This window comes from Oncorhynchus keta, chromosome 24 (genome assembly GCF_023373465.1).
Source record: "Oncorhynchus keta strain PuntledgeMale-10-30-2019 chromosome 24, Oket_V2, whole genome shotgun sequence".
Lineage (NCBI taxonomy): Eukaryota > Metazoa > Chordata > Actinopteri > Salmoniformes > Salmonidae > Oncorhynchus > Oncorhynchus keta.
The window spans coordinates 35,283,663-35,309,797 of record NC_068444.1 but is presented as its reverse complement, the minus strand read 5'-3'; the positions used below and the strand labels follow the sequence as shown (position 1 = coordinate 35,309,797).

General features: G+C 43.8%; 2 protein-coding genes and 1 long non-coding RNA gene across 4 annotated transcripts in view; 1 reads left to right on the top strand and 2 right to left on the bottom strand.

Moving 5' to 3' along the window:
• LOC118357439 (neurotrypsin-like) overlaps positions 1-20,598 on the bottom strand; it is a 36,360-nt gene extending 15,762 nt beyond the window's left edge. The window contains exons 1-2 of the mRNA XM_052478197.1: positions 20,299-20,598; positions 6,621-6,663 (exon numbers count right to left, since the gene is read on the bottom strand). Of these exons, the coding sequence (XP_052334157.1) occupies positions 6,621-6,663; positions 20,299-20,436 (181 nt within the window). The 5' untranslated portion in view covers positions 20,437-20,598. The remainder of the gene's footprint in view (positions 1-6,620; positions 6,664-20,298) is intronic.
• LOC127911451 (uncharacterized) lies at positions 96-2,495 on the bottom strand. 2 transcript variants are annotated; one of them, XR_008078580.1, is made up of 5 exons: positions 2,290-2,495; positions 1,102-1,479; positions 832-939; positions 238-399; positions 96-183 (listed from the first exon to the last, which is right to left on the bottom strand). It is a non-coding gene; the product is annotated as an uncharacterized LOC127911451 (long non-coding RNA). The 2 variants fall into 2 exon arrangements; XR_008078581.1 differs by lacking the exons at positions 832-939; positions 1,102-1,479; positions 2,290-2,495 and adding exons at positions 1,588-1,695; positions 1,750-2,019; positions 2,074-2,283.
• On the top strand, positions 2,627-5,292 carry LOC118357437 (E3 ubiquitin-protein ligase TRIM21-like). The gene is made up of 2 exons (XM_035734528.2): positions 2,627-2,783; positions 3,397-5,292. The coding sequence occupies exon 2, from the start codon at positions 3,399-3,401 to the stop codon at positions 5,049-5,051; it is 1,653 nt and encodes a 550-aa protein (XP_035590421.1). The 5' UTR covers positions 2,627-2,783; positions 3,397-3,398; the 3' UTR covers positions 5,052-5,292.
• Positions 20,599-26,135: the final 5,537 nt, after the last annotated feature.

The window sequence follows — 26,135 nt, the reverse complement described above, 5'->3', positions numbered from 1 at the left end:
AGAGGCCTGTATGAAACTGACCTATCATCTCTGGGGAATATCACAGCCGATAGAAGAGGTTTTTATAAAACTGACCTATCATCTCTGGGGAATATCACAGCCGATAGTAGAGGCCTGTATGAAACTGACCTATCATCTCTGGGGAATATCACAGCCGATAGTAGAGGCTTATATAAAACTGACCTATCATCTCTGGGGAATATCACAGCCGATAGTAGAGGCCTGTATGAAACTGACCTATCATCTCTGGGGAATATCACAGCCGATAGTAGAGGCTTATATAAAACTGACCTATCATCTCTGGGGAATATCACAGCCGATAGTAGAGGCTTATATAAAACTGACCTATCATCTCTGGGGAATATCACAGCCGATAGTAGAGGCTTATATAAAACTGACCTATCACCTCTGGGGAATATCACAGCCGATAGTAGAGGCTTATATAAAACTGACCTATCACCTCTGGGGAATATCACAGCCGATAGTAGAGACCTGTATAAAACTGACCTATCATCTCTGGGGAATATCACAGCCGATAGTAGAGGCCTGTATAAAACTGACCTATCATCTCTGGGGAATATCACAGCCGATAGTAGAGGCCTGTATAAAACTGACCTATCATCTCTGGGGAATATCACAGCCGATAGTAGAGGCCTGTATAAAACTGACCTATCATCTCTGGGGAATATCACAGCCGATAGTAGAGGCTTATATAAAACTGACCTATCATCTCTGGGGAATATCACAGCTGATATTAGAGGCTTATATAAAACTGACCTATCATCTCTGGGGAATATCACAGCCGATAGTAGAGGCCTGTATAAAACTGACCTATCATCTCTGGGGAATATCACAGCCGATAGTAGAGGCTTATATAAAACTGACCTATCATCTCTGGGGAATATCACAGCCGATAGTAGAGGCTTATATAAAACTGACCTATCATCTCTGGGGAAGATCACAGCCGATAGTAGAGGCTTATATAAAGCTGACCTATCATATCTGGGGAATATCACAGCCGATAGTAGAGGCTTATATAAAACTGACCTATCATCTCTGGGGAATATCACAGCCGATAGTAGAGGCCTGTATAAAACTGACCTATCATCTCTGGGGAATATCACAGCCGATAGTAGAGGCTTATATAAAACTGACCTATCATCTCTGGGGAATATCACAGCCGATAGTAGAGGCCTGTATACAACTGACCTATCATCTCTGGGGAAGATCACAGCCGATAGTAGAGGCTTATATAAAACTGACCTATCATCTCTGGGGAATATCACAGCCGATAGTAGAGGCTTATATAAAACTGACCTATCATCTCTGGGGAATATCACAGCCGATAGTAGAGGCTTATATAAAACTGACCTATCATCTCTGGGGAATATCACAGCCGATAGTAGAGGCTTATATAAAACTGACCTATCATCTCTGGGGAATATCACAGCCGATAGTAGAGGCTTATATAAAACTGACCTATCATCTCTGGGGAATATCACAGCCGATAGTAGAGGCCTGTATAAAACTGACCTATCATCTCTGGGGAAGATCACAGCCGATAGTAGAGGCTTATATAAAACTGACCTATCATCTCTGGGGAATATCACAGCCGATAGTAGAGGCTTATATAAAACTGACCTATCATCTCTGGGGAATATCACAGCCGATAGTAGAGGCTTATATAAAACTGACCTATCATCTCTGGGGAAGATCACAGCCGATAGTAGAGGCTTATATAAAACTTACCTATCATCTCTGGGGAATATCACAGCCGATAGTAGAGGCCTGTATAAAACTGACCTATCATCTCTGGGGAAGATCACAGCCGATAGTAGAGGCTTATATAAAACTGACCTATCATCTCTGGGGAATATCACAGCCGATAGTAGAGGCTTATATAAAACTGACCTATCATCTCTGGGGAAGATCACAGCCGATAGTAGAGGCTTATATAAAACTGACCTATCATCTCTGGGGAATATCACAGCCGATAGTAGAGGCTTATATAAAACTGACCTATCATCTCTGGGGGATATCACAGCCGATAGTAGAGGCCTGTATGAAACTGACCTATCATCTCTGGGGAATATCACAGCCGATAGTAGAGGCTTATATAAAACTGACCTATCATCTCTGGGGAATATCACAGCCGATAGTAGAGGCTTATATAAAACTGACCTATCATCTCTGGGGAATATCACAGCCGATAGTAGAGGCCTGTATGAAACTGACCTATCATGTCTGGGGAATATCACAGCCGATAGTAGAGACCTGTATAAAACTGACCTATCATCTCTGGGGAATATCACAGCCGATAGTAGAGGCTTATATAAAACTGACCTATCATCTCTGGGGAATATCACAGCCGATAGTAGAGGCCTGTATGAAACAAACTACTGTGCTATACTTCCTCCTACTGTACACACCGTCTCTTCCTTCTGCTCATCTCATTACACTTCCCTCTCCTTCTTTTTCTTCATCCCCCGTTCCATTGTACTCCACGAGTTAATGCGCATTTTCTGAACCTTTTTTTTGTTTTTCAGTATACTTTCAAGCAAATAACTATGGACGATAAAAGCTAATGACACGCCTTCCACTCTATAGGGAAGTAGGAGCAGGGAGGAGTTACGAGATGACACTTTGATGAAGTCAGAGTTCAATTGAGAGCAGGAAACTGCACACGGTAACAAGCACGTTCCTGCTCGCGAAGATAGCAACACAGCTGCAGCCTGCACAGAGTCCACCTTTCATGGAGAAATAGAAGGCACAAGCAAACTCAAGTAAGTACTGATCGAGTTGGAGGGAGGGTTTATTTCTACCAGAATCGCTGTGCTTCCTGTTTTCCTCAGCTATATTCACGTGCCACGCCCTTGGCTAAAAGCCATGATCTCTGTCGACAATATTAGAGGAATTTTATGAAGATGATTTATTATATCCGTTTATTACATTTTCCTGGAATTACATTTCATTGACCACAGAAGTCACTTTTGTTGTACATGTCTCAGGGAAAGACACGCAAAAACAGATAGTCACAACAGTAACATTACATATCGATCAGCAACAGAGTATGACAACTATTTAGTTCACAACCACAAAACACAGTCTACAAACAGGAGAACAACCAGAACAGTTCTGACAAACATCCACTACAGTATATAGTTTATAAATCACTACTGGGGTCACTTCTTTAAACCGGGAATATCTGATGGAAATGTGTAAATCTGACTGATTCATTTATCGGTATTATATTATATACTGTTGGTTAGTGTAAAGTATATTCTTTCTGAATCCATCATCTTTTCGTCTTCCTCGTCTGGATAAAAGGAGACTGAATTGTGGTTGTACTCCTTCCAGAACATAATTATGTGGTTGCTCTTGCTCTTTGTGTTGCAGAAATGGCGTCCTCTAGCAGTTTCCTGTCTGAAGATCAGTTCCAGTGCTCCATCTGTCTGGATGTGTTCACTGAGCCAGTCTCCATTCCATGTGGACACAACTTCTGCAAGGCTTGTATTAGTGGATACTGGGATACCACTAGCCGGAGCCAGTGTCCACTGTGTAAGCATACTTTCTACATAAGACCAGAGTTAAAGACCAACACAACACTGAGAAATGTTGCAGATCATTTCAAAAGAATGAGTGACAGAGACAGAGATTTGTCCCCTGCCAAGCCCGGAGAAGTGGCCTGTGATCTCTGCACTGGGAGAAAGCTTAAAGCCCTGAAGTCCTGCCTGGAGTGTCTGACCTCTTACTGTGAGATTCACTTACAGCCTCATCAGAGAGTTACAGGCCTGAAAAGACACAAGCTGATCGACCCTGTGGAGAACCTGGAAGACAGGTTGTGTAAGAAGCACGACAGACTCCTGGAGCTGTTCTGTAGGACTGACCAAACGTGTGTGTGTCAGTTCTGCACTGAGACAGACCACAAGACTCACCACACCGTGCCTCTAGAGGAAGAGTTTGGAAAGAAGAAGGCTCAACTGCGGAACTCCATAGCACAAATGCGGCAGATGATCCATGACCGCTGGCAGAAGGTTAGGGAGATCAAAGACTCTGTAGAGCTCAGCAAGACAGTTGCAGAGAGAGAGAAAGCAGACAGTGTGAAGGTTTTCAATGCTCTGGTGCGTTCCATTGAAAAAAGCCAGGCTGAGCTCATTGTGGAGATTGAGGAGAAGCAGAAAGCCGAAGGCAGGCGGGCTAAAGGGCTGATTAACGAGCTGGAGCAAGAAATTACCGAGCTTAAGAGAAGACGCACCGAGCTGGAGCAGCTCTCACACACCGAGGACCACCTCCACCTCCTCCAGAGTTCCCCATCCCTGTGCACCCCCACATTCACCAAGGACTGGTCTGAGATCAGTGTTCACTACTACCTACATGTGAAGAATGTGAGGAGAGTTGTGTCTCGACTGGAGGAGACGCTTCATAATGAGATCGAGAAGTTGCCTGACATCAAGCTGAAGAGGATGCAGCAGTACGCAGTGGATGTGACTCTGGACCCTGATACAGCATTTCCATACCTTAACGTGTCTGAGGACGGAAAACAAGTGACACTGGGAGACGTACTAAAGAAACTTCCTAACAACCCTGAGAGGTTTGATTATAATCCCTCTATCCTGGGAAAGAATGAATTCTCCTCTGGGAGATTCTACTATGAGGTGCAGGTAGAGGGGAAGACTTGGTGGAGGTTAGGGGTGGCTAGAAAGTCCACCAACAGGAAGGGCTGGCTTCCACTGACCCCTGAGAATGGATTCTGGACTCTGGGTCTGAAGAGTGGGTACCACCGGCATTGGTATTGTGCAAACATGTACGATAACCTCTTCTACCTGCCCTTCTTCTACGGCAAGCCCCCGACACCCCAAAAAGTGGGGGTGTTTGTGGATTATGAGGAGGGTCTAGTCTCCTTTTATGATGTAATGGCCAGATCTCACATCCACTCTTTCACTAGCTGCAACTTCACCGAGAAGCTCTATACATACTTCAACTCGGGTGGTAATGCTGGTGGTAAAAACACTGCCTCATTGGCCATCTCTACTGTCAATCACACAGAATAAATAGTGATCCAATAAGGTCACAGAGCTTATAGTGCCGTATGTATTCATAATGCTGTCAGTCAGATGTGACCGTATAACCTAATGATGATTTGGTCATTTGTCAGACTGTGTAATTCAATTAGGCACTTGAAAGAAAACATACATACATGAATGGAATTGTAAAATGTGTTGATGGGAGTAATGTCTTTGATATAATATGATGTTGTTGCATGTAATGGTGTATTAAATTGTAGTGGCGTGAGGTGTGTCTAAGTGTTTGTTACATACTGAAAGTACAGAGGAGTTGTAATTTACTTTCACCTTATCTTTTACATCAGATGTTTATGATGTGTTTTAACCTGATCATTTTGGTTATTTGATAATTTTTCCTTTTTTCTATCAAGTTTGGTGAGACCATGTGTGAAATACATTTTAGAATAATCTTGATTTGGAAAAATGTGCTGTTTCGAAGGAAATCATGTTTTTTAGTTGCCTTCTTGTTTGATGGACCCTGCCAGATCTCAAAAGATTTGACCTAAACCCAAATGAACTCCTAACATCCTGGTCACACACTGATTGCTAGGACAACCAACACTCTGTGTTGCTACGACAACCAGACTCTCCTCCATCGCTATGGGAACCATCACCACAGGAACACTCATTCTCTCAGCTCCCATAATCCATTTCCCCGCCACAATGAGTATTTGACACGGTTCACACGTGCAGAGCTGAGCCATATGGGGGTGGGTATGTGTCTGTCCTCACACACATGCCGGCAGTGCATACAAACACGAGACACACTCATACCTACAACATCAGCTACACAATAATAAAGCACACTGATGTACTGTACGCTAACAAAGCCAAGGAGGGCTGTCTGATTGGCCAGATGTTGGGGCAGGGTTTCTTTTCCTTGATGTGACAAAATTCAAAGGCCTCAATTAATCAGCAGCACTGTAGAGATTTGGGCGCTTGTGTGTGTGTGCTTCTGTGGATTTTGAGCACTTGGATTGAGGCCAGAAATTATGAATTGGCTGGTCTTTGCTAGTGAGAGAGAATGAGAGAACCCCACCCAGATCACAACCACACAGAGAGACAGAGAGAGAGAGAGAGAGAGAGAGAGAGAGAGAGAGAGAGAGAGAGAGAGAGAGAGAGAGAGAGAGAGAGAGAGAGAGAACCCCACCCAGATCACAACCACCAGCCACACAGAGAGACAGAGACAGAGAGAGACAGAGACAGAGACAGAGACAGAGACAGAGACAGAGACAGAGAGACAGAGAGACAGAGAGAGAGAGAGAGAGAGAGAGAGAGAGAGAGAGAGAGAACCCCACCCAGATCACAACCACCAGCCACACAGAGAGACAGAGACAGAGAGAGAGAGACAGAGACAGAGACAGAGAGACAGAGAGAGAGAGAGAGAATAGAAATGGGGGATATAGGAGGAGGGGAAAATATGTTATATGAACATGAGGAGTGAGAGTAGGAATGGAGAGACTATGAGTGGGGGAAGAGGGGATGGAACATTTTATACAACACAAAGAAATAGATCAGGGAACAGGAAGAAGAGGAGAGAGGTGACTGTTAGCCTACCTGTGTTTTGCACCTCGTTTAAATAACTGTCATCAGCTACCACCTGAGAGAAGAGGAACACATCAGACATAGTTTCAGATAACACAACCTTCTGTCAATGTTTCACATCATATCTGTTACAGAACAAATCAATTATATATAGACCCCCATGACCTTGCCTAAGAACCGAAGCCTGTTACAGGCTTTAGCTCAGTGGGCATGTCTTGTGGCGTGCCGATGATGCAGGTGAAATCCCTACCAGTCACATAGACAAACATTACAGACACACAAGCATACAGAACACAGAGACCTGGGTACTGAACAGTGGAGGCTGGTGTGAGGAGCTTTAGGAGTATTGTAATTGCTGTAATGGAATAAATGGAACCATATGTTCACATGTTCCATATGTTTGATGTTTTTTTTTTTATATCGTTCCATTAATTCCATTCCAGCTGATACAATAGCCCATCCTCCTATAGCTCCTTCCACCAGCCTCCTCTGGTACTGAATAACCGTGTTTTAGACAGTTTCAGATGATATCTGACAGAATGCTGTGTAGTGCAGTCTCTTAGAGTCACAGAAACCAGGTCAGAGTCGAGAGGAGAGAAGGAAATGGAGGAAATTCTCTGACTGTTTCTGCTGATACTATATACGGCAGGGTAGCCTCGTGGTTAGAGCGTTGTACTGTTGTTCTGCCCCCGAACAGGCAGTTCACCCACTGTTCCTAGGCCGTCATTGAAAATAAGAATTTGTTCTTAACTGACTTGCCTAGTTAAATAAGGGTTAAAAATAGTATAGTATCATCAGAAACAGTCAGAGAATTTCCTCCATTTCCTTCTCTCCTCTCGACTCTGACCTGGTTTCTGTGACTCTAAGAGACTGCACTACACAGCATTCTGTCAGATATCATCTGAAACTGTCTAAAACTCGGTTATATATATATATATATATGGTATTTTACACCCTTTTTCTCCCCAATTTTGTGATATCCAATTGCAATCCAATTACGATCTTGTCTCATCGCTCCCCAACGGGCTCTGGAGAAGTGAAGGTCGAGTCATGCGTCCTTCGAAACATTACCTGCCAAACCACACTTTTTTAACACCTGCAGCTTAACCCGGAAGCCAGCCGCACCAATGTGTCGGAGGAAACACCGTTCAACTGACGACCGAAGTCAGCCTGCATTCGCCCGGCCTGCCACAAGAAGTCGCTAGAGAGCGATGAGCCAAGTAAAGCCCCCACCGGGCCAAACCCTCCACTAAACCGGACAACACTGGGCCAATTGTGCACCACCCTATAGGACACCTGGTCACGATCGAAACCGGGGCTGTAGTGACACCTCAAGCACTGCGATGCAGTGCCTTAGACTGCTGCGAGGCTCGGGAGGCCCCTGTTTCTGCTGATACTGAATAAAAGAGGACTCAACATCTAGAAATGTTTCACCCTCTTCATCTTGACTTCCATTGTAGCTCACTTTGAATCAAACACATATAGGCCTGGACTACCAAGTTTGGCATGACAACACTAGGCTAAATCATCAATAAACATTATACAGGCTTATTCTTCTTGTGTTTTTCATGTTTTACAGCACAAGGCATAGACACATACACACTAAAAACAAGTGATTCCAAAAAGGGTTAATTGGCTTCTAACCATAGCAGAACCCTTTTTGGTGCTACAGTATATGGAACCGTTTTTTGAAGGTTCTATAAAGAACCATGCTCATAAGGTTCTAAATGAAACCTGAATGGTGCTATGAAGAACCCTTTCCTAAGGTTCGATAAAGAACCATTAAAAAAAGGATCTATATATAACCAAAAAAAGGGTTCCGCTATGGTTACAACCCTTTTTGGGGCAATAGAGAACCGTTTTCTATGGTTCTTAATAGAACCTGTATGGAGAAAGATTCTTTATAGAACCATTCTCAATATCATAGGTTCTTTGTAAAACCATACTGGTTTTGTTGTTCTGGTTTAATAGCCATATTATATTGTTAAAATTCCATAGGTTTTATAATTGTGTTTATTAACAAGTTGCTCTGGAATGGCTGAGGGTCCCTAGTGATGTCATGTTTGATGCCAGAGCTCCGAGGTATGCGTCGAAATTGCTAAGCAGTGTCCTTCAAAGCAGTGTGCCGATACCTGTATCACTTTATCAGAAACACGTGATCAATGACGTCCGAAGCTTCGTTTTGTCAAACAACCACCTGATTTGTTTGGTATTGGTTCTGGTAGAAGACAAAAAGGCGTGTGGGACATCATCTATAACACCAGCATGTGCCACTAGTGTACACTGTGTCGCTCAAAGCCTCGCGTAATTAACCTATTTTCGACACCCATTGGCTGGAAAACCTCAATGCTTCAGGAAGCTTAATTTACCCATCACTAAGGGTCCCCAAGGAGAGAACTAAGAACTACTGACTTAATCAACTGTTCTCAATTGTCACGAGGCCATACATGAGTCTGTCACAAGGCACCATCACCAGCCATTGTCATATATAACATGTAATATCATAACACAGCAGATTCGATCAACTGGGATGGTACTCACTCACAGTTGCACAAAAAGAGCAGACAACAAACCATCCCCCCCAAAATTCTAATTAGCCACCGCCCCTACATTTGAATCAAATCAAACCCTATTTTATTGGTTGCATACACTTACTTAGCAGATGTTATTGCCGGTGTAGCTAAATGCTTGTGTTCCTAGCTCCAACAGTGCAGTAGTATCTAACAATTCACAACAATTCATACAATCTAAAAGTAAAACAATGGAATTAAGAAATATATAAATATTAGGATGAGCAATGTCGGAGTGGCATTAACTAGAATACAGTAGAATACATTATATACATATGAAATTAGTAAAACAGTATGTAAACATTTTTTAAGTGACCAGTGATTACATGTCTATGTACATAGGGCAGCAGTCTTTAAGGTGCAGGGTTGAGTGACCGGGTGGTAGCCGGCTAGTGACAGTGACTCAGTTCAGGGCAGGGCACTGGGTGGAGGCTGGCTAGTGATTGCTATTTAACAGTCTGATGGCCTTGAGATAGAAGCTGTTTTTCAGTCTCTCGGCCCCAGCTTTGATGCATCTTGATGCACCTGACCCTGCCTTCCGGATGATAGTAGGGGGAACATGCCGTGGCACGGGTGGTTGATGCCCTTGTTTATCTTTTTAGCATTCCTGTGACAACGGGTGCTGTAGGTGTCCTGGAGGGCAGGCAGTGTGCCCCCGGTGATGTGTTGGGCAGACCGCACCACACTCTGGAGAACCCTGCGGTTACGGGCAGTGCAGTTGCCATACCAGGCGTTGATACAGCCCAACAGGATGCTCTCAATGGTGCATCTGTAAGAGTTTGTGAGGGTCTTAGGGGCCAAGCCGATTTTCTTTAGCCTCCTGAGGTTGAAGAGGCATTTTTGCGCCTTCTTTACAACACTATCTGTGTGGGTGGACGATTTCAGACTGTCCGTGATGTGTATGCCAAGGAACTTTAAGATTTTCACCTTCTCCACTGCGGTCCCGTTGATGTGGATGGGGGCGTGCTCCCTCTGCTGTCTCCTGAAGTCCACTATCAGCTCTTTCATTTTGCTGATGTTGACATTCTTTTCCTGGCACCACTCCGCCAGGGAACTCACCTCCTCGCTGTAGGCTGTCTCATCATTGTTGGTAATCAGGCCTACTACTGTTGTGTTGTCTTCAAACTTGATGATTGAGTTGGAAAGGTGCGTGGCCACACAGTCATGGGTGAACAGGGAGTACAGGATGGGTCTGAGCACGCACCCTTGTGGGGCCCCTGTGTTGAGGATCAGCGTAGTAGAGGTGTTGTTTCCTACCTTCAGCACCTTGGGGCGGCCCGTCAGGAAGTCCAGAACCCAGTTGAACAGTGCGGGGTTCAGACCCAGGGCCCAAAACTTAATGATGAGATTGGAGGGTACTACGGTGTTGAAGGCTGAACGAAGTCAATGAACAGCATTCGTACGTAGGTACTGTATTCCTCTCGTCCAGGTGGCATAGGATACAGGAACAATGGTGGACATCGTGAAGCAAGTGGGGACAGCAGACTGGGATAGGGAGAGATTGAATATGTCAGTAAACGCTCCAGCCAGCTGGTCTGCGTATGCTCTGAGGACGCGGCTAGGGATGCCGTCTGGGTCGGTATCCTTGCGAGGGTTAATTAACAAGCTTAAATGTCTTACTCACATCGGTCACAGAGAACGAGAGCCCACAGTCCTCGGGAGCGGGCCACTGTGTTATTTTCAAAGCAGTCGAAGAAGGTGTTTAGCTTGTTTGGAAGCAAGGCGGCGGTGTCGCGGCGTAGCTAGTTTTCCCTTTGTAATCCACTTTGTCTCTGTACTGACGTTTAGCCTGTTTGATTGCCTGACAGAGGGCATAACTGCAGTGTTTGTATTCAACCATATTCCCAGACACCTTGCCGTGGTTAAATGTTTGCGCTTTCAGTTTTGGGCGAATGCTGTCATCTATCCACGTTTTTTGGTTTGGGTAGGTTTTAATAGTCACAGTGGGAACAACATCCCCTATACACTTCCTGATGAACTCAGTCACTGTGTCAGTGTATACATCAATGTTATTCTCAGAGGCAACCTGGAACATATCCCATTCCGTGTAATCAAAACAAAAGCATGGATTCCGATTGGTCAGTCCAGCGTTAAATAGACCTTAGCACGGGTAATTCCTGTTTGAGTTTCTGCCTATAGGAAGGGAGGAGCAGAATGGAGTCCTGATCTGATTTGCCAAAGGGAGGGCGGGGGAGGGCCTTGTCGCAATCACGGAAGGGAGAGTAACAATGTTCAAGAGTTTTGAAGCGCAATGTGTTGATAGAACTTTGGCAGCGTTTTCCTCAAAAATGCTTCATTAAAGTCCCCAGCTAAAACAAATGCGGCCTCAAGATATGTTGTTTCCAGTTTGTAGAAGGTCCAGTGTAATTATCTATCATTATAAGAGGAAAGAACCCTTTTTTGAACAGCAAATAACCATTGAAGGGCTGGTTCTTATGATCAGTATGGTTCCACCCCTATTACTAGCCTGTTCAACCTCTCTTTCGTGTGATTTGAGATTCCCAAAGATTGGAAAGCAGCTGCAGTTATCCCCCTCTTTAAAGGGGGGGAATACTCTTGACACAAACTGCTACAGACCTATATCTATCCAAGTTAAAAAAAAAGATCACTGACCATTTCGAATCCCACCGTACCTTCTCCGCTATGCAATCCGGTTTCCGAGCTGGTCATGGGTGCACCTCAGCCACGCTCAAGGTACAAAACGATATATTAACCACCATCGATAAGAAAGAATACTGTGCAGACATATTCATTGACATGGCCAAGGCTTTCGACTCTGCCAATCACCACATCCTCATTGGCAGACTAAATAGCCTTGGTTTCTCAAATGATTGCCTCACCTGGTTCACCAACTACTTATCTGACAGAGTTCAGTGTGTCAAATCTGAGTGACTGTTGTCCGGGCCTCTGGCAGTCTCTATGGGGGTGCCACAGGGTTCAATTCTTGGGCAGACTCGCTTCTCTGTATATATCAATGATGTCGCTCTTGCTGCTGGTGAGTCTCTGATCCACCTCTACACAGACGACACCATTCTGTATACATCTGGCCCTTCTTTGGACACTGTGTTAACAACCCTCCAGACGAGCTTCAATGCCATTACAACTCTCCTTTCGTGGCCTCCAACTGCTCTTAAATACAATTAAACTAAATGCATGCTCTTCAACCGATCGCTGCCTGCACCTACCCGCCCGTCCAACATCACTACTCTGGATGGTTCTGATTTAGAATATGTGGACAACTACAAATACCTAGGTGTCTGGTTAGGCTGTAAACTCTCCTTCCAGACTCACGTCAAACATCTCCAATCCAAAGTTAAATCTAGAATTGGCTTCCTATTTTGCAACAAAGCCTCCTTCACTCATGCTGCCAAACATATCCTCGTAAAACTGACCATCTTACCGATCCTCGACTTTGGCGATGTCATTTACAAAATAGCCTCCAAAACCCTACTCAACAAATTGGATGCAGTATATCACGGTGCCATCCGTTTTGTCACCAAAGCCCCATATACTACCCACCACTGCGACCTGTACGTTCTCGTTGGCTGGCCCTCGCTTCATACTCGTCGCCAAACCCACTGGCTCCAGGTCATCTACAAGACCCTGCTAGGTAAAGTCGCCTTATCTCTGCTCGCTGGTCACCATAGCTGCACCCACCAGTAGCACGCGTTCCAGCATTTATATCTCACTTGTCACCCGCAAAGCCAATTCCTACTTTCAGTTCTCTGCTGCCAATGACTGGAACGAACTACAAAAATCTCTGAAACTGGAAACACTAACAACTACCTCTACCTCTACTGTAATGATTTATTTATTTTGCTCCTTTGCACCCCAGTATTTCTACTTTGCACACTCATCTACTGTCAAATCTACCATTCCAGTGTTTTAATTGCTATATTGTATTTAATTCGCCACCATGGCCTATTTTTTGCCTTTACCTCCCTTATCTCACCTCACTTGCTCACATTGTACATAGACTTATTTTTCTACTGTATTATTGACTGTATGTTTGTTTTACTCCATGTGTAACTCGGTGTTGTTATATGTGTTGAACTGCTTTGCTTTATCTTGGCCAGGTCGCAGTTGTAAATGAGAACTTGTTCTCAACTAGCCTACCTGGTTAAATAAAGGTGAAATAATAAAAAATAAAATAGAACCATCACCCTTCCCTTGAGGAACCCACGTGTTGTAGTGTGTAGGCTTGGTTAAAGATAGAGATTATTTCATGACAGTGAACAACAAGAGTCACTGTGATCCCTTTCAAAGTACAACAGTGCTAGATTGTTGAGATGTGCAGTCAGCATGCAAGATCTGATGGATGTTTTGATCTGGTTTGTAGTTTAGAAGAGTCTCTCAACACTACATGAAGTCAGTCATAAGAAGGGCAATGATGGCCCTTAGTAGTCTATTGATGTTAGGGAAAATGTCAGGGCTGCAGCTGTCCAAAACCTCAATAAGGGATGGGAATTCCTTTTCGGTGCAGTTTCTGAATGAAAAAGGTAAATTCAGCATCCATAACAGAGTTATGATAGTGATCACATGGGGCCTGAAGTGATTATTTCAGTGCAAAAGTCCTAGACCCTGGCAGACAGGCCGCTGCTGCCAGATATGGGCAGCATTTTTGTTACATGCATTTAAATGTATATTTAAATTACTTCTGAGTATTTTGTCATTTGTATAACGCTGGGATGAACTACATTGTTTTGTAATGAGAAACTTTTGAGGACTGTAATATGTATTGTCAAAATGTTTGTTTTTTAATTCTATAAAAACATTTTTTTTACAACAGTTCACAATTTTGAGGCCCCCTTTCACCTTGCATTGGTATCAGAAGTGTAATGGTACTACGGTGTGATGAGAGCAGCTGATAAATGAACTAAATATACAGTGCATTCCGAAATAATTCAGACTCCTTTCCTTTTTCCACATTTTGTTACGTTACAGCCTTATTCTAAAATGGATTAAATGATTTTTAATATAATATATAATATAATATAATATAATAATAATAATAATATATATGCCATTTCGCAGATGCTTTTATCCAAAGCGACTTACAGTCATGTGTGCATACATTCTACGTATGGGTGGTCCCGGGAATCGAACCCACTACCCTGGCGTTACAAGCGCCATGCTCTACCAACTGAGCTACAGAACCACATTTTTCCCCTCATCAATATACACACAACACCACATAATGACAAGGTCATTCTTTTGGGGGGGAAAAACAACAACTAAAAAACACTGAAATACCTTATTTATATACAGTTGTAGTTGGAAGTTTACATACACCTTAGCCAAATACATTTAATCTCAGTTTTTCCCAATTCCTGACATTTAATTCTAGTAGAAATTCCCTGTCTTAGGTCAGTTAGGATCACCACTTTATTTGAAGAATGTGAAATGTCTAAATAATACTAGAGAGAATGATTTATTTCAGCATTTCTTTCTTTCATCACATTCCCAGTGGTTCAGAAGTTTACATACACTCAATTAGTATTTGGTAGCATTGCCATTAAATTGTTTAACTTGGGTCAAATGTTTCGGATAGCCTTCCACAAGCTTCCCACAATAAATTGGTTGAATTTTGGCCAATTCCTCCTGACAGAGCTGGAGTAACTGAGTCAGGTTTGTAGGCCTCCCTCCTCGCACACGCTTTTTCAGTTCAGCCCACATATTTTCTATAGGATTGAAGTCAGGGCTTTGTGATGGCCTCTCCAATATCTTGACTTTGTTGTCCTTAAGCCCTTTTGCCACAACTTTGTAAGTATGCTTGGGGTCATTTTCCATTTGGAAGACCCATTTGCGACCAAGCTTTAACTTCCTGACTGAGATTCTTCTTGAGATGTTGATTCAATATATCCACATAATTTTCCTACCTCATGATGCCATCTATTTTGTGAAGTGCACCAGTCCCTCCTGCAGCAAAGCACCCCCACGACATGATGCTGCCACCCCCGTGCTTCACAGTTGGGATGGTGTTCTTCGGCTTGCAAGCCTCCCCCTTTTTCCTCCAAACATAACGACGGTCATTATGGCCAAACAATTATGTTTTTGTTTCATCAGACCAGAGGACATTTCTCCAAAAAGTATGTGCAGTTGCAAACCGTTTTGGAGCAGTGACTTCTTCCTTGCTGAGCAGCCTTTCAGGTTATGTCTATTTAGGATTTGTTTTACTGTGGATATAGATACTTTTGTACCTGTTTCCTCCAGAATCTTCACAAGGTTCTATGCTGTTCACTGCACTTTTCACAACAATGACATTCATCTGTAGGAGACAGAACGCGCCTCCTTCCTGAGCGGTATGATGGCTACGTGGTCCCATGGTGTTTATTCTTGCGTACTATTGTTTGTACATATGAATGTGGTTCCTTCAGGTGTTTGGAAATTGCTCTCAAGGATGAACCAGACTTGTGGAGGTCTACAATTATTTTCTGAGGTCTTGTCTGATTTCTTTTGATTTTCCGATGATGTCAAGCAAAGAGGCACTGAGTTTGAAGATAGGCCTTGGAATACATCCACAAGTACATTTCCAATTGACTCCATTATGTCCATTAGCCTATCAGAAGCTTGCAATGCCATGACATAATTTTCTGGAATATTCCAAGCTGTTTAAAGGCACAGTCAACTTAGTGTATGTAAACTTCTGACCCACTGGAATTGTGATACAGTGAATTATAAATGAAATAATCTGTCTGTAAAGAATTGTTGGAAAAATTACTTGTGTCATGCACAAAGTAGATGTCCTAACCGACTTGCCAAAATTATATTGTTAACAAGACATTTGTGGAGTGGTTGAAAAGCGAGTTTTAATGACTCCAACCTTAGTGTATGTAAACTTCCAACTTTGCTATGAGAATTGAAATTGAGCTCTGGTACATCCTGTTTTCATTGATAATCCTTGAGCTGTTTCTACAACTTCATTGGAGTCCACCTGTGGTAAATTCAATTGATTCGACATGATTTAGAAAGGCACACATCTGTCTATATAGGTTCCCACAGTTGACAGTGCATTTCCGAGCAAAAACCAAGCCATGAGGTTGAAGGAATTGTCCGTAGAGCTCTGAGACATGATTGTGTTGAGGCACAGATCTGGGGAAGAGTACCAAAAAATGTCTGTAGCCTTGAAGGTCCACAAGAACACATTCACCTCCATCATTCTTAAATAGAAGACGTTTGGAACTACCCAGACTCTTCCTAGAGCTAGCCATCCGGGCAAACTGAGCAATCGTGGGAGAAGGACCTTGGTCAGGGAGGTGTCCAAGAACCCAAAGGTCACTCTGATACAGCTCCAGAGTTCCTCTGTGGAGATTTGAGAACATTCCAGAAGAACAACCATCTTTGCAGCACTCCACCAATCAGGCCTTTATGTAAAGCCACTCAGTAAAAGGCACATGACAGACTACTTGGAGTTTGCCAAAAGGAACCTGAAGGACTCACAGATCATGAGAAACTTGATTCTCCGCAGTAGACGTCACGAAGAATGCGCCGATATTGCTAGCACCTTTAGCTAGCGTGGCCTTCTTGTGCATTTCTGTGGATGCATGCGGAGTTTGGTCATTCTCCTCTCCATGGCCAATTGAGAATTCCTGACGGCATAAAGTACAGAAAGCTTTCGTTGAGTCACCACTGACAGCCTTAACCCATGTCTTTTTTGCTTCCCGTTGTTTTTTGTAGCTGCAGTCTTTTGTTTTTTGCCGGTTTATCCATATTTCCTTGATATGCCAAACCGACCGAACAACATCAGAAATAACTTTGCAGGAATTGGCACGTTTACTCTATACTGTGATTGCATGAATATACGGGACAAGGGAGATCAGGTATGGGACAAACCAATTTAGCCCTATATAAGGGACATCCCGGGCTAATACGGGACAGTTGGCAACCCTATGGGCAAGGCCCTTCCGTTGCTTTGCCTCTGACACACACAGATTTATATTGAGCATTTAGTTATTTCGCACAGTTTCCCCAAAGTCAGTCCTGGGTGCTTTGGCATTGCTCTGGTTAATCATACTATACAGTGAACAGGAGTTTCTGATGAAAATCTAACATGCTGATATCTCCACTCATATCAATGTCACGGTTATCATACTGACAGAGAAGCATTCAGATGTTACCGCACCACAGTCTCGATCTGTTCCAATATCCACACTAGCACACCACTTTGAATGAATCAGTATATCGAGCATGCATTCTGAACGGTAAAATTGTGTTGGTATTGGAACATACTGGTAGCCTTCAATCTGCACGGCACAGGTGACTGCACAGCCACACAGAGACAGGGTCACAGAACCGGTACAGACACACACAGAGATATGCACCACAAGACTGTCAGCCAAGCCAAAGGAGCTCAAGTAATAGCTCTGGGAATTGACAAGTCTTCAGGTCTCACGGCAAGGTTTCTCTTCACATGGACGTGTTCACTTGATTCACGATTCACCAAACCAGCTCTGTTACATTAACACCACACTCAACACTCACGTATCTACATGGTTTCATAAATAATACAAAAATAAAACATTAAAATAGATGAACTCACTGATTAATTGATGGACCATTTAATTGATATATGCCTCATAGGACCAAAGGGGTTTATAATTCCTCAGCATTGATGATTGGAGAGAATTGCAATCTACAATATTGACACATAATCAGTGTCTTGTAACATATGGTTTACACAGCTGATCTGGCCTCTGAGGTGATCTACTTCTAATGTCCCTGGTCTGGATGAAACATGGCTTCACCCATGACCCTGACCCTCTCACAACCAGCCATGGCCTATACACACCACACAGGTTTTGACTATGGTACACAGCTACGGACGAAAGTGACCTTTCGTGGCAGGTTTGCAGCACAGGTTAGGAGAATTAGGCTACCTGAGGTGGCAGGTAGCCTAGTGGTCAGCATGTTAGCCTAGCGAACCGAAAGGTTGCTGGATCAAATCCCCGAGCTGACAAGGTAAAAATCTGTTGTTCTGCAGTTAACAAAGGCTGTTAACCCATTGTTCCTAGGCCATCATTGTAAATAAGAATTTGTTCCTAACTGGCTTGCCCAGTTAAATAAAGGTAAAGGGTTAGCTAAAATGCTTTGCAAAGCAGGTGCTTTATGTATAACCTTTTTTTGAAGGTCTATAAAGAACCAAGATCATTAGGTTTTTAATGGAATATTTGTTTACTGTTATTTATCCCGGTATACAATGACAGCCTGTGGACTATAGGATTTATGGTGCTATAAAGAACCCTTTCCTAAGATTCTATAAATAACCATGAATAAAAGGTTATATATAGCACCCCCAAAAAAGGTTTGCTATGGTTACAGCCCTTTTGGGGGATAAAGAGAACCCTTTTTGATGGTTCATTATTTAATCTCTGTGGAGAATTATTCTCTAAAGAAGTTTTGCTAATCTCAAAATTCATTTTTCAATCATTTTGAAGAACCATAATTTATTTTAATCCTGGTTAGCCATATTATATTGTTGAAATTCCTAAAGGGTTATTATTGTTTAAATTAACAAATTGAGTACTACGTGCCAACTGTACAACAGCTTTGGGTCCCTGAGGAGAGACTTGAGAACCCCTGAATCAGTCAACTGTTCTTAGTTGACACAAGGCAATACATGGAACTGTCAATGACCATAGTCTTTTTCAACGTAAATTCCCGTAACTCAACACATGATATCAACTGTAATGTCACTCACCCACGATTGCACAAAAACCACGCCCCCAAATATTCTAATGAGCCACCGCCCCACACATTTTAATTATCGCTAAAAGGGCAAAGAACACTTTTCTTAACGGCAAAGAACCATTGAAGGGCTCAAATAGTCAGAACCATCACCCACCCTTCCCAAATAAGCCTTTTTGTGTCCATTCTAACAACAATCCACCTCACATCACTCCCCCCATTTCCATCCAATCTCCTTATCTAAAAGATGCACGTTGAGAGATTCATTCGACAGTAATATAATACCCACTTTGAATGATCTGTATGAAAGGAGAACCTCGAATATGGCCCAACAGTTAAGCATATCCTATAGGCAATAGGGCTACATTGCGTCTCAATAAGGCTTTATGATTATAATATAAACAGGCCAAAACCCAACATCATACATATTGTAGATGCAAATGGTGTAGATGCGCTGTTGGAAGGCTGAGGGAGGCTGATTGAATTGCTGCGACAAAGGGCAATAGCGCGTGGTGTTACCGTTCATCACTGGGGCGAGTTCCTGTGATAGCCCATTATGAGGGAACCGTGTGTGTGTGTGTGTGTGTGTGTGAGAGAGAGAGTATGCGCGTGTGTGTGCGCGCTCGCCAATAAGGAATGAATGTACCTACATTCAAACTGCTTTGTCCAGCACATTAGTCTCTACCCCTTGAAGTAGCCGAGCTATAGGCTAAAATAAAGTATTGTTGAAATAGAAAATCATTAAAAAACGCAACTGAACGTATACGATGTTCCATAATACTGTGATTCCAACCATGATGACATGTAGGCTACACACTGAAAAATGAGGATTCCTCAAGGGTTCTTTGGGAACGGTGATGGTTATATATGGAACCATACTGACCCAAACAACCCTTTAAGCCCGTCAATGGTTATTTGCAGTTCAAAAAGGGTCCTTTACCCTTTTAGTGATAATTAACATGTAGGCGTGGTGACTCATTAGAACATTTTGGACCGATTGAGAATGGTTGACTAAGTCAGAAGTTCTCAATTAGACACCCAGCTGTTCCAGAGCTTTATAGAACCTTCAAAAAAAGGTGCCATATAGAACCAAAGGGGTATTGCTATGGTTATAAGCAAAGGACCTTTACTTGGCCCTATATTGAACCATTTGTTTTTAGTGTGTAGCACCTAGCCTATAATGACCGTTATGTCGGTGGAGACAAAATGGGGCGCACCTTGAAAAGAAAAAGGAGCATTGTTGTTTTATTTAACGTAAGCTATTTCTCCAGGTTAATTTCATCTAGGTTAAATCAGTTTTGTAAGTTCGACCCGGCCCAAGATAACCGCAAGAGGCTGCATGCTGGCCATGAAATGGTGAGAAAATAGGGAGCACCTTGAAAATGAACGCAATTATAGCCACTAAACACATACAGCAAGTGATCATAGTAGCTTACCTCTGAAAGCACTTGGAGCCAGAGGCAGCTGAGACCGATCAGGAGCATCATTTTCCGGGTGGTTAGATCCATCCTGGCCGCTGTGTCAGTGTCATAGGCTGATAAAGAAACGGCACACCTCTCCCATCTCTGTCCCATAAGACCGCTATTCTCTGCCGCGAACGGACTCGACAACGGATGCCAAGAGAGCTCTGTCTCTGGCTCATTTGCTCTCTATCTCTCTCTCCCTCTCGCTCGCGCGCTTTCTATCTCTCTCGATGTGATGGAAGAACACACACATCTCTTCTACTGAACAGAAACAAACACATACATCTACACTATATATACAAAAGTATGTGGACACCTCTTCAAATGAGTGGATTCAGCTTTCAGCCACAATCGTTGCTGTCAAGTGTATACAATCTAGCCCACAGCCATGCAATCTCCATAGACATGCAGTGGCAGTAGAAGAGCTCAGTGATTTTCAACGTGGCACTGTCATAGGATGCCACCTTTTCAACAAGTCAGTTCAAATTTCTGCCATGCTAGAGCTGCCCTGGTCAACTGCAAGTGCTGTTATTGTCAAGTGGAAACATCTAGGAGCAACAACGGCTCAGCTGTGAAGTGGTAGGCCACATAAACTCAAAGAACGGGATCGGCGAGTGCTGAAGCTCATAGCGCGTAAAGATTGTCTGTCCTCAATTGCAACACTCACTACCGAGTTCCAAACTGCCTCTGGAAGCAACTTCAGCAGAAGAACCATTTGAATGAGGAGCTTCATGAAATGGGTTTCCATGGCCAAGCAGCCGCACACAAGCCTAAGATCACCATGCACAATGCCAAGTTGTTGGCTGGAGTGGTGTAATGCTCACCGCCATTGGTTTCTTGAGCAGTGGAAACGCGTTTTCTGGAGTGTTGAAGCAAGTGCTGTTTTCCAACCATGTATCTGTAACTCCAAGAATATAAAAACTGTAAATAATGCTAGATAATTCAAGGATACGATTATTTTTTAAATGGAGGCATTTATAAGGCAGTCTGTCAAAATATATTTTTCTTGTTGATGTCAGCAATTAAATCTTTCTCAAGATAATACTTACAGGTAGACAAAATACTCTTTATTCCAGAAAAACAATTTATGTCAGGGTCACTTCCAGATCAAAAAGTATTGCTATGGGAGTCATTTTCTCTTATCAAATCAATCTTAAATTGGTCAATGGAATGTGTAGCATTTGGTGTAATTTATATTCCATCTAGATGTTCCAGACATTGCTATACCAAACTCTTCCTCATTGAGAAGATGGAAAATGGTTCAACACACATAGATTGTAGAAACATGAATTATAAATCACATCATTAATGGGAAGCAATGAGTAGCGATTTGTCAGACACGATCAAGAGTTAATATTGTGGATATCAGTTACGATGAAATTAAGTGACTGATAATAATCACTGACAATGAGATACACAGTCCGAATACAGAGTCATGTTTTCATGACCACTGTTGAGATGGGGATCCATGATCTCTCCACTCTCTGCGATTCCTCATCTTTCCGGGCCTAACAACAAAGGGATCTGCGCTGATGACAGCTGGCCTCCCTCATAGCAGGCAGCAGCTCTACTCTCTTTTTATGCAGTCTGTCAGAGAAGTCCTTGTTGATGCATACGGGTGTGTTTTTCAGGAATGTTCTGGCCTTGGAGAGGATTATCTGCTTGTCCTTGAACCTCAGCAGTTTGACCACCACCAGGAGTGGCCTTTCAGCATTCCATCTGAATTTTCCATTCCTCTATTCATGTTCAATTTCAATGGTTTTTCAGTCCAGCTTCAGATTGCTTGTTAACATCTCCCGCACTTTGCTCTCTGTGTCAGCTCGTGTTTCAGCCACATGATCAGACACGATTCACTCAATTACAATGTTGTTGTGCCTTCTTTGATTCTCCATGTAACATCTCTCAAGGCAGTCAGACATTTCGGGGAACACCTTTTAGGTGTCGAGCTTTTCCCCCGTTGATTTTAGCTCATTAATGGCTTTTTGGGAGTTTGCAAACACGGGTCTTAATACGGTCTTGTACTTCCCTGACTAGCACATCAATCTGGTTGTTTGCAGAATGTAACACAATCTGCATAAAATATTGGAAGTTGGCCTCCTGTGTCACGTTCTGACCTTAGTTCCTTTGTGATGTCTTTGTTTTAGTATGGTCAGGGTGTGAGTTGGGTGGGCAGTCTATGTTCTTTTTTCTATGATTTGTTATTTCTGTGTTTGGCCTGGTATGGTTCTCAATCAGAGGCAGCTGTCAATTGTTGTCCCTGATTGAGAACCATACTTAGGCAGCCTGTTTTCACCCTTGAGTTGTGGGTGATTATATGTTCTGTTTAGTGTGGTTTGCACCTGACGGAGTTGTTTGGGTTGTGTTTTTGTTTCTTTGTTTGATAATGTTCAGTATAAATAACATGAACAAGTACCACGCTGCACTTTGGTCCTCACCTTCTTCCACCGATGACCGTTACATCCTGTCTGTTTATCATTTCTTCATAGTATTTTGTTGGGCAAGGGTCTCTCATAAGGTTTCAGCAGTAACATAGTTCTCCTCAGAAAGATTTTTTTCTACGAGTACTGGGCGGTGCCATATTGAGGTTAGGAATGGAATTCAAGTTCTTTCACTTATATCGTGATCACACACACATTCATTCACAATTTGCCAGTGATGATCTAGTGTAGTGTGGTAATCCTTGTTGTGGCAATCCTTGCAGTTATCACATAAGTACAAATTAGATTTGTTTGTTTGTAAGAGTGGTTGTAACCGCAAAAAAAACAAAGCACAACACACGATGTCGGTGCGAGGATGTCAAGTGTGTCTTACTTGATAAATCCCAAGTGTGTCTTGCTTGATAAAGGTTGCCATTGACCAGAGGGGTATTCTAAGAAGCAAGCTATATCTCCTCAGGGTTTTATTAAACTAAACAGCTTCAGTTAGATTCACATTACAGCTCAGGCTTAATCCGTATTGCGACTGTAGATTTACATTTACATTTAAGTCATTTAGCAGACGCTCTTATCCAGAGCGACTTACAAATTGGTGCATACACCTTATGACATCCAGTGGAACAGCCACTTTACAATAGTGCATCTAAATCTTTTTAGGGGGGGGGGGGTGAGAAGGATTACTTACCCTATCCTAGGTATTCCTTGAAGAGGTGGGGTTTCAGGTGTCTCCGGAAGGTGGTGATTGACTCCGCTGTCCTGGCGTCGTGAGGGAGTTTGTTCCACCATTGGGGGCCAGAGCAGCGAACAGTTTTGACTGGGCTGAGCGGGAACTGTACTTCCTCAGTGGTAGGGAGGCGAGCAGGCCAGAGGTGGATGAACGCAGTGCCCTTGTTTGGGTGTAGGGCCTGATCAGAGCCTGGAGGTACTGAGGTGCCGTTCCCCTCACAGCTCCGTAGGCAAGCACCATGGTCTTGTAGCGGATGCGAGCTTCAACTGGAAGCCAGTGGAGAGAGCGGAGGAGCGGGGTGACGTGAGAGAACTTGGGAAGGTTGAACACCAGACGGGCTGCGGCGTTCTGGATGAGTTGTAGGGGTTTAATGGCACAGGCAGGGAGCCCAGCCAACAGCGAGTTGCAGTAATCAAGATGGGAGATGACAAGTGCCTGGATTAGGACCTGCGCCGCTTCCTGTGTGAGGCAGGGTCGTACTCTGCGGATGTTGTAGAGCATGAACCTACAGGAACGGGACACCGCCTTGATGTTAGTTGAGAACGACAGGGTGTTGTCCAGGATCATGCCAAGGTTCTTAGCGCTCTGGGAGGAGGACACAATGGAGTTGTCAACCGTGATGGCGAGATCATGGAACGGGCAGTCCTTCCCCGGGAGGAAGAGGAGCTCCGTCTTGCTGAGGTTCAGCTTGAGGTGGTGATCCGTCATCCACACTGATATGTCTGCCAGACATGCAGAGATGCGATTCGCCACCTGGTCATCAGAAGGGGAAAGGAGAAGATTAATTGTGTGTCGTCTGCATAGCAATGATAGGAGAGACCATGTGAGGTTATGACAGAGCCAAGTGACTTGGTGTATAGCGAGAATAAGAGAGGGCCTAGAACAGAGCCCTGGGGGACACCAGTGGTGAGAGCGCGTGGTGAGGAGACAGATTCTCGCCACGCCACCTGGTAGGAGCGACCTGTCAGGTAGGACGCAATCCAAGCGTGGGCCGCGCCGGAGATGCTCAACTCGGAGAGGGTGGAGAGGAGGATCTGATGGTTCACAGTATCGAAGGCAGCCGATAGGTCTAGAAGGATGAGAGCAGAGGAGAGAGAGTTAGCTTTAGCAGTGCGGAGCGCCTCCGTGATACAGAGAAGAGCAGTCTCAGTTGAATGACTAGTCTTGAAACCTGACTGATTTGGATCAAGAAGGTCATTCTGAGAGAGATAGCGGTAGAGCTGGCCAAGGACGGCACGCTCAAGAGTTTTGGAGAGAAAAGAGAGAAGGGATACTGGTCTGTAGTTGTTGACATCGGAGGGATCGAGTGTAGGTTTTTTCAGGAGGGGTGCAACTCTCGCTCTCTTGAAGACGGAAGGGACGTAGCCAGCGGTCAGGGATGAGTTGATGAGCGAGGTGAGGTAAGGGAGAAGGTCTCCGGAAATGGTCTGGAGAAGAGAGGAGGGGATAGGGTCAAGCGGGCAGGTTGTTGGGCGGCCGGCCGTCACAAGACGCGAGATTTCATCTGGAGAGAGAGGGGAGAAAGAGGTCAGAGCATAGGGTAGGGCAGTGTGAGCAGAACCAGCGGTGTCGTTTGACTTAGCAAACGAGGATCGGATGTCGTCGACCTTCTTTTCAAAATGGTTGACGAAGTCATCTGCAGAGAGGGAGGAGGGGGGAGGATTCAGGAGGGAGGAGAAGGTGGCAAAGAGCTTCCTAGGGTTAGAGGCAGATGCTTGGAATTTAGAATGGTAGAAAGTGGCTTTAGCAGCAGAGACAGAGGAGGAAAATGTAGAGAGGAGGGAGTGAAAGGATGCCAGGTCCGCAGGGAGGCGAGTTTTCCTCCATTTCCGCTCGGCTGCCCGGAGCCCTGATAGATATTGCTCGTCTGCCTGCCGCTAACTCTAGCAGGCTTGTAACCACGTGTGCATGTCACACATGGCTATTCGAATGCCAAACTCTTCATTGAGACACTGCTGAAACATCAATCTATTGGTGAGTTAGTTCTTGAGGTGGAGTAACTCTGACAAATCACGGTCGAACCAAGGGCTGTTTTTAAATGTCATTTTCTTTATGGGGGAGTGCTTATTAACAATACCACTGAAAATATTTTTAAAAGCCAAGCGTCTTCGACAGAGGGGATCAAGCTGAGTCTATACCAATTTACAGAGGCCAGGTCATGAAGGAAGGCTTGCTCATTCGTTTTTCTGCAAGTGTCTATGACAAATTAGGACAGGTCGTTTAATTGAGCAGCCATTACGAACACAGGCCGTAAAACAGTGATCACTAAGGTCATTGCACAAAACATCAGACTGATACCTGTCAGGATTATTTGTGAGGATAACATCAAAGAGAGTAGCCTTTTCTGGGTATTTCGAGTCATACCTTGGATTGGTAATAATCTGAGAGAAATTTAGGGAGTCCCAGTTTAGGTCACCTAGCAGTAAAATTCAGACTTAGTGTAAGGGGCCAGGAGAGAACATAGGGCAGGTAGGGTACAGGCCAGTGCTGATGGTGGACGATGCATCTGTCAACACAGAGCTATTTGAAAGCTTAATGCTTAAAACCAGCTAATAAAATTTTGGGGGGACAGAATTGGTGTAGACAACTGCACTGAAGGAGTTCCCTCGTAAAGATTGCCACTCCACCACCTTTGGAAGATCGGTCTT

Excerpts from the sequence above, each read along its gene's own strand:
- LOC118357437 (XM_035734528.2), top strand. The coding sequence starts at position 3,399 with ATGGCGTCCTCTAGCAGTTTCCTGTCTGAAGATCAGTTCCAGTGCTCC.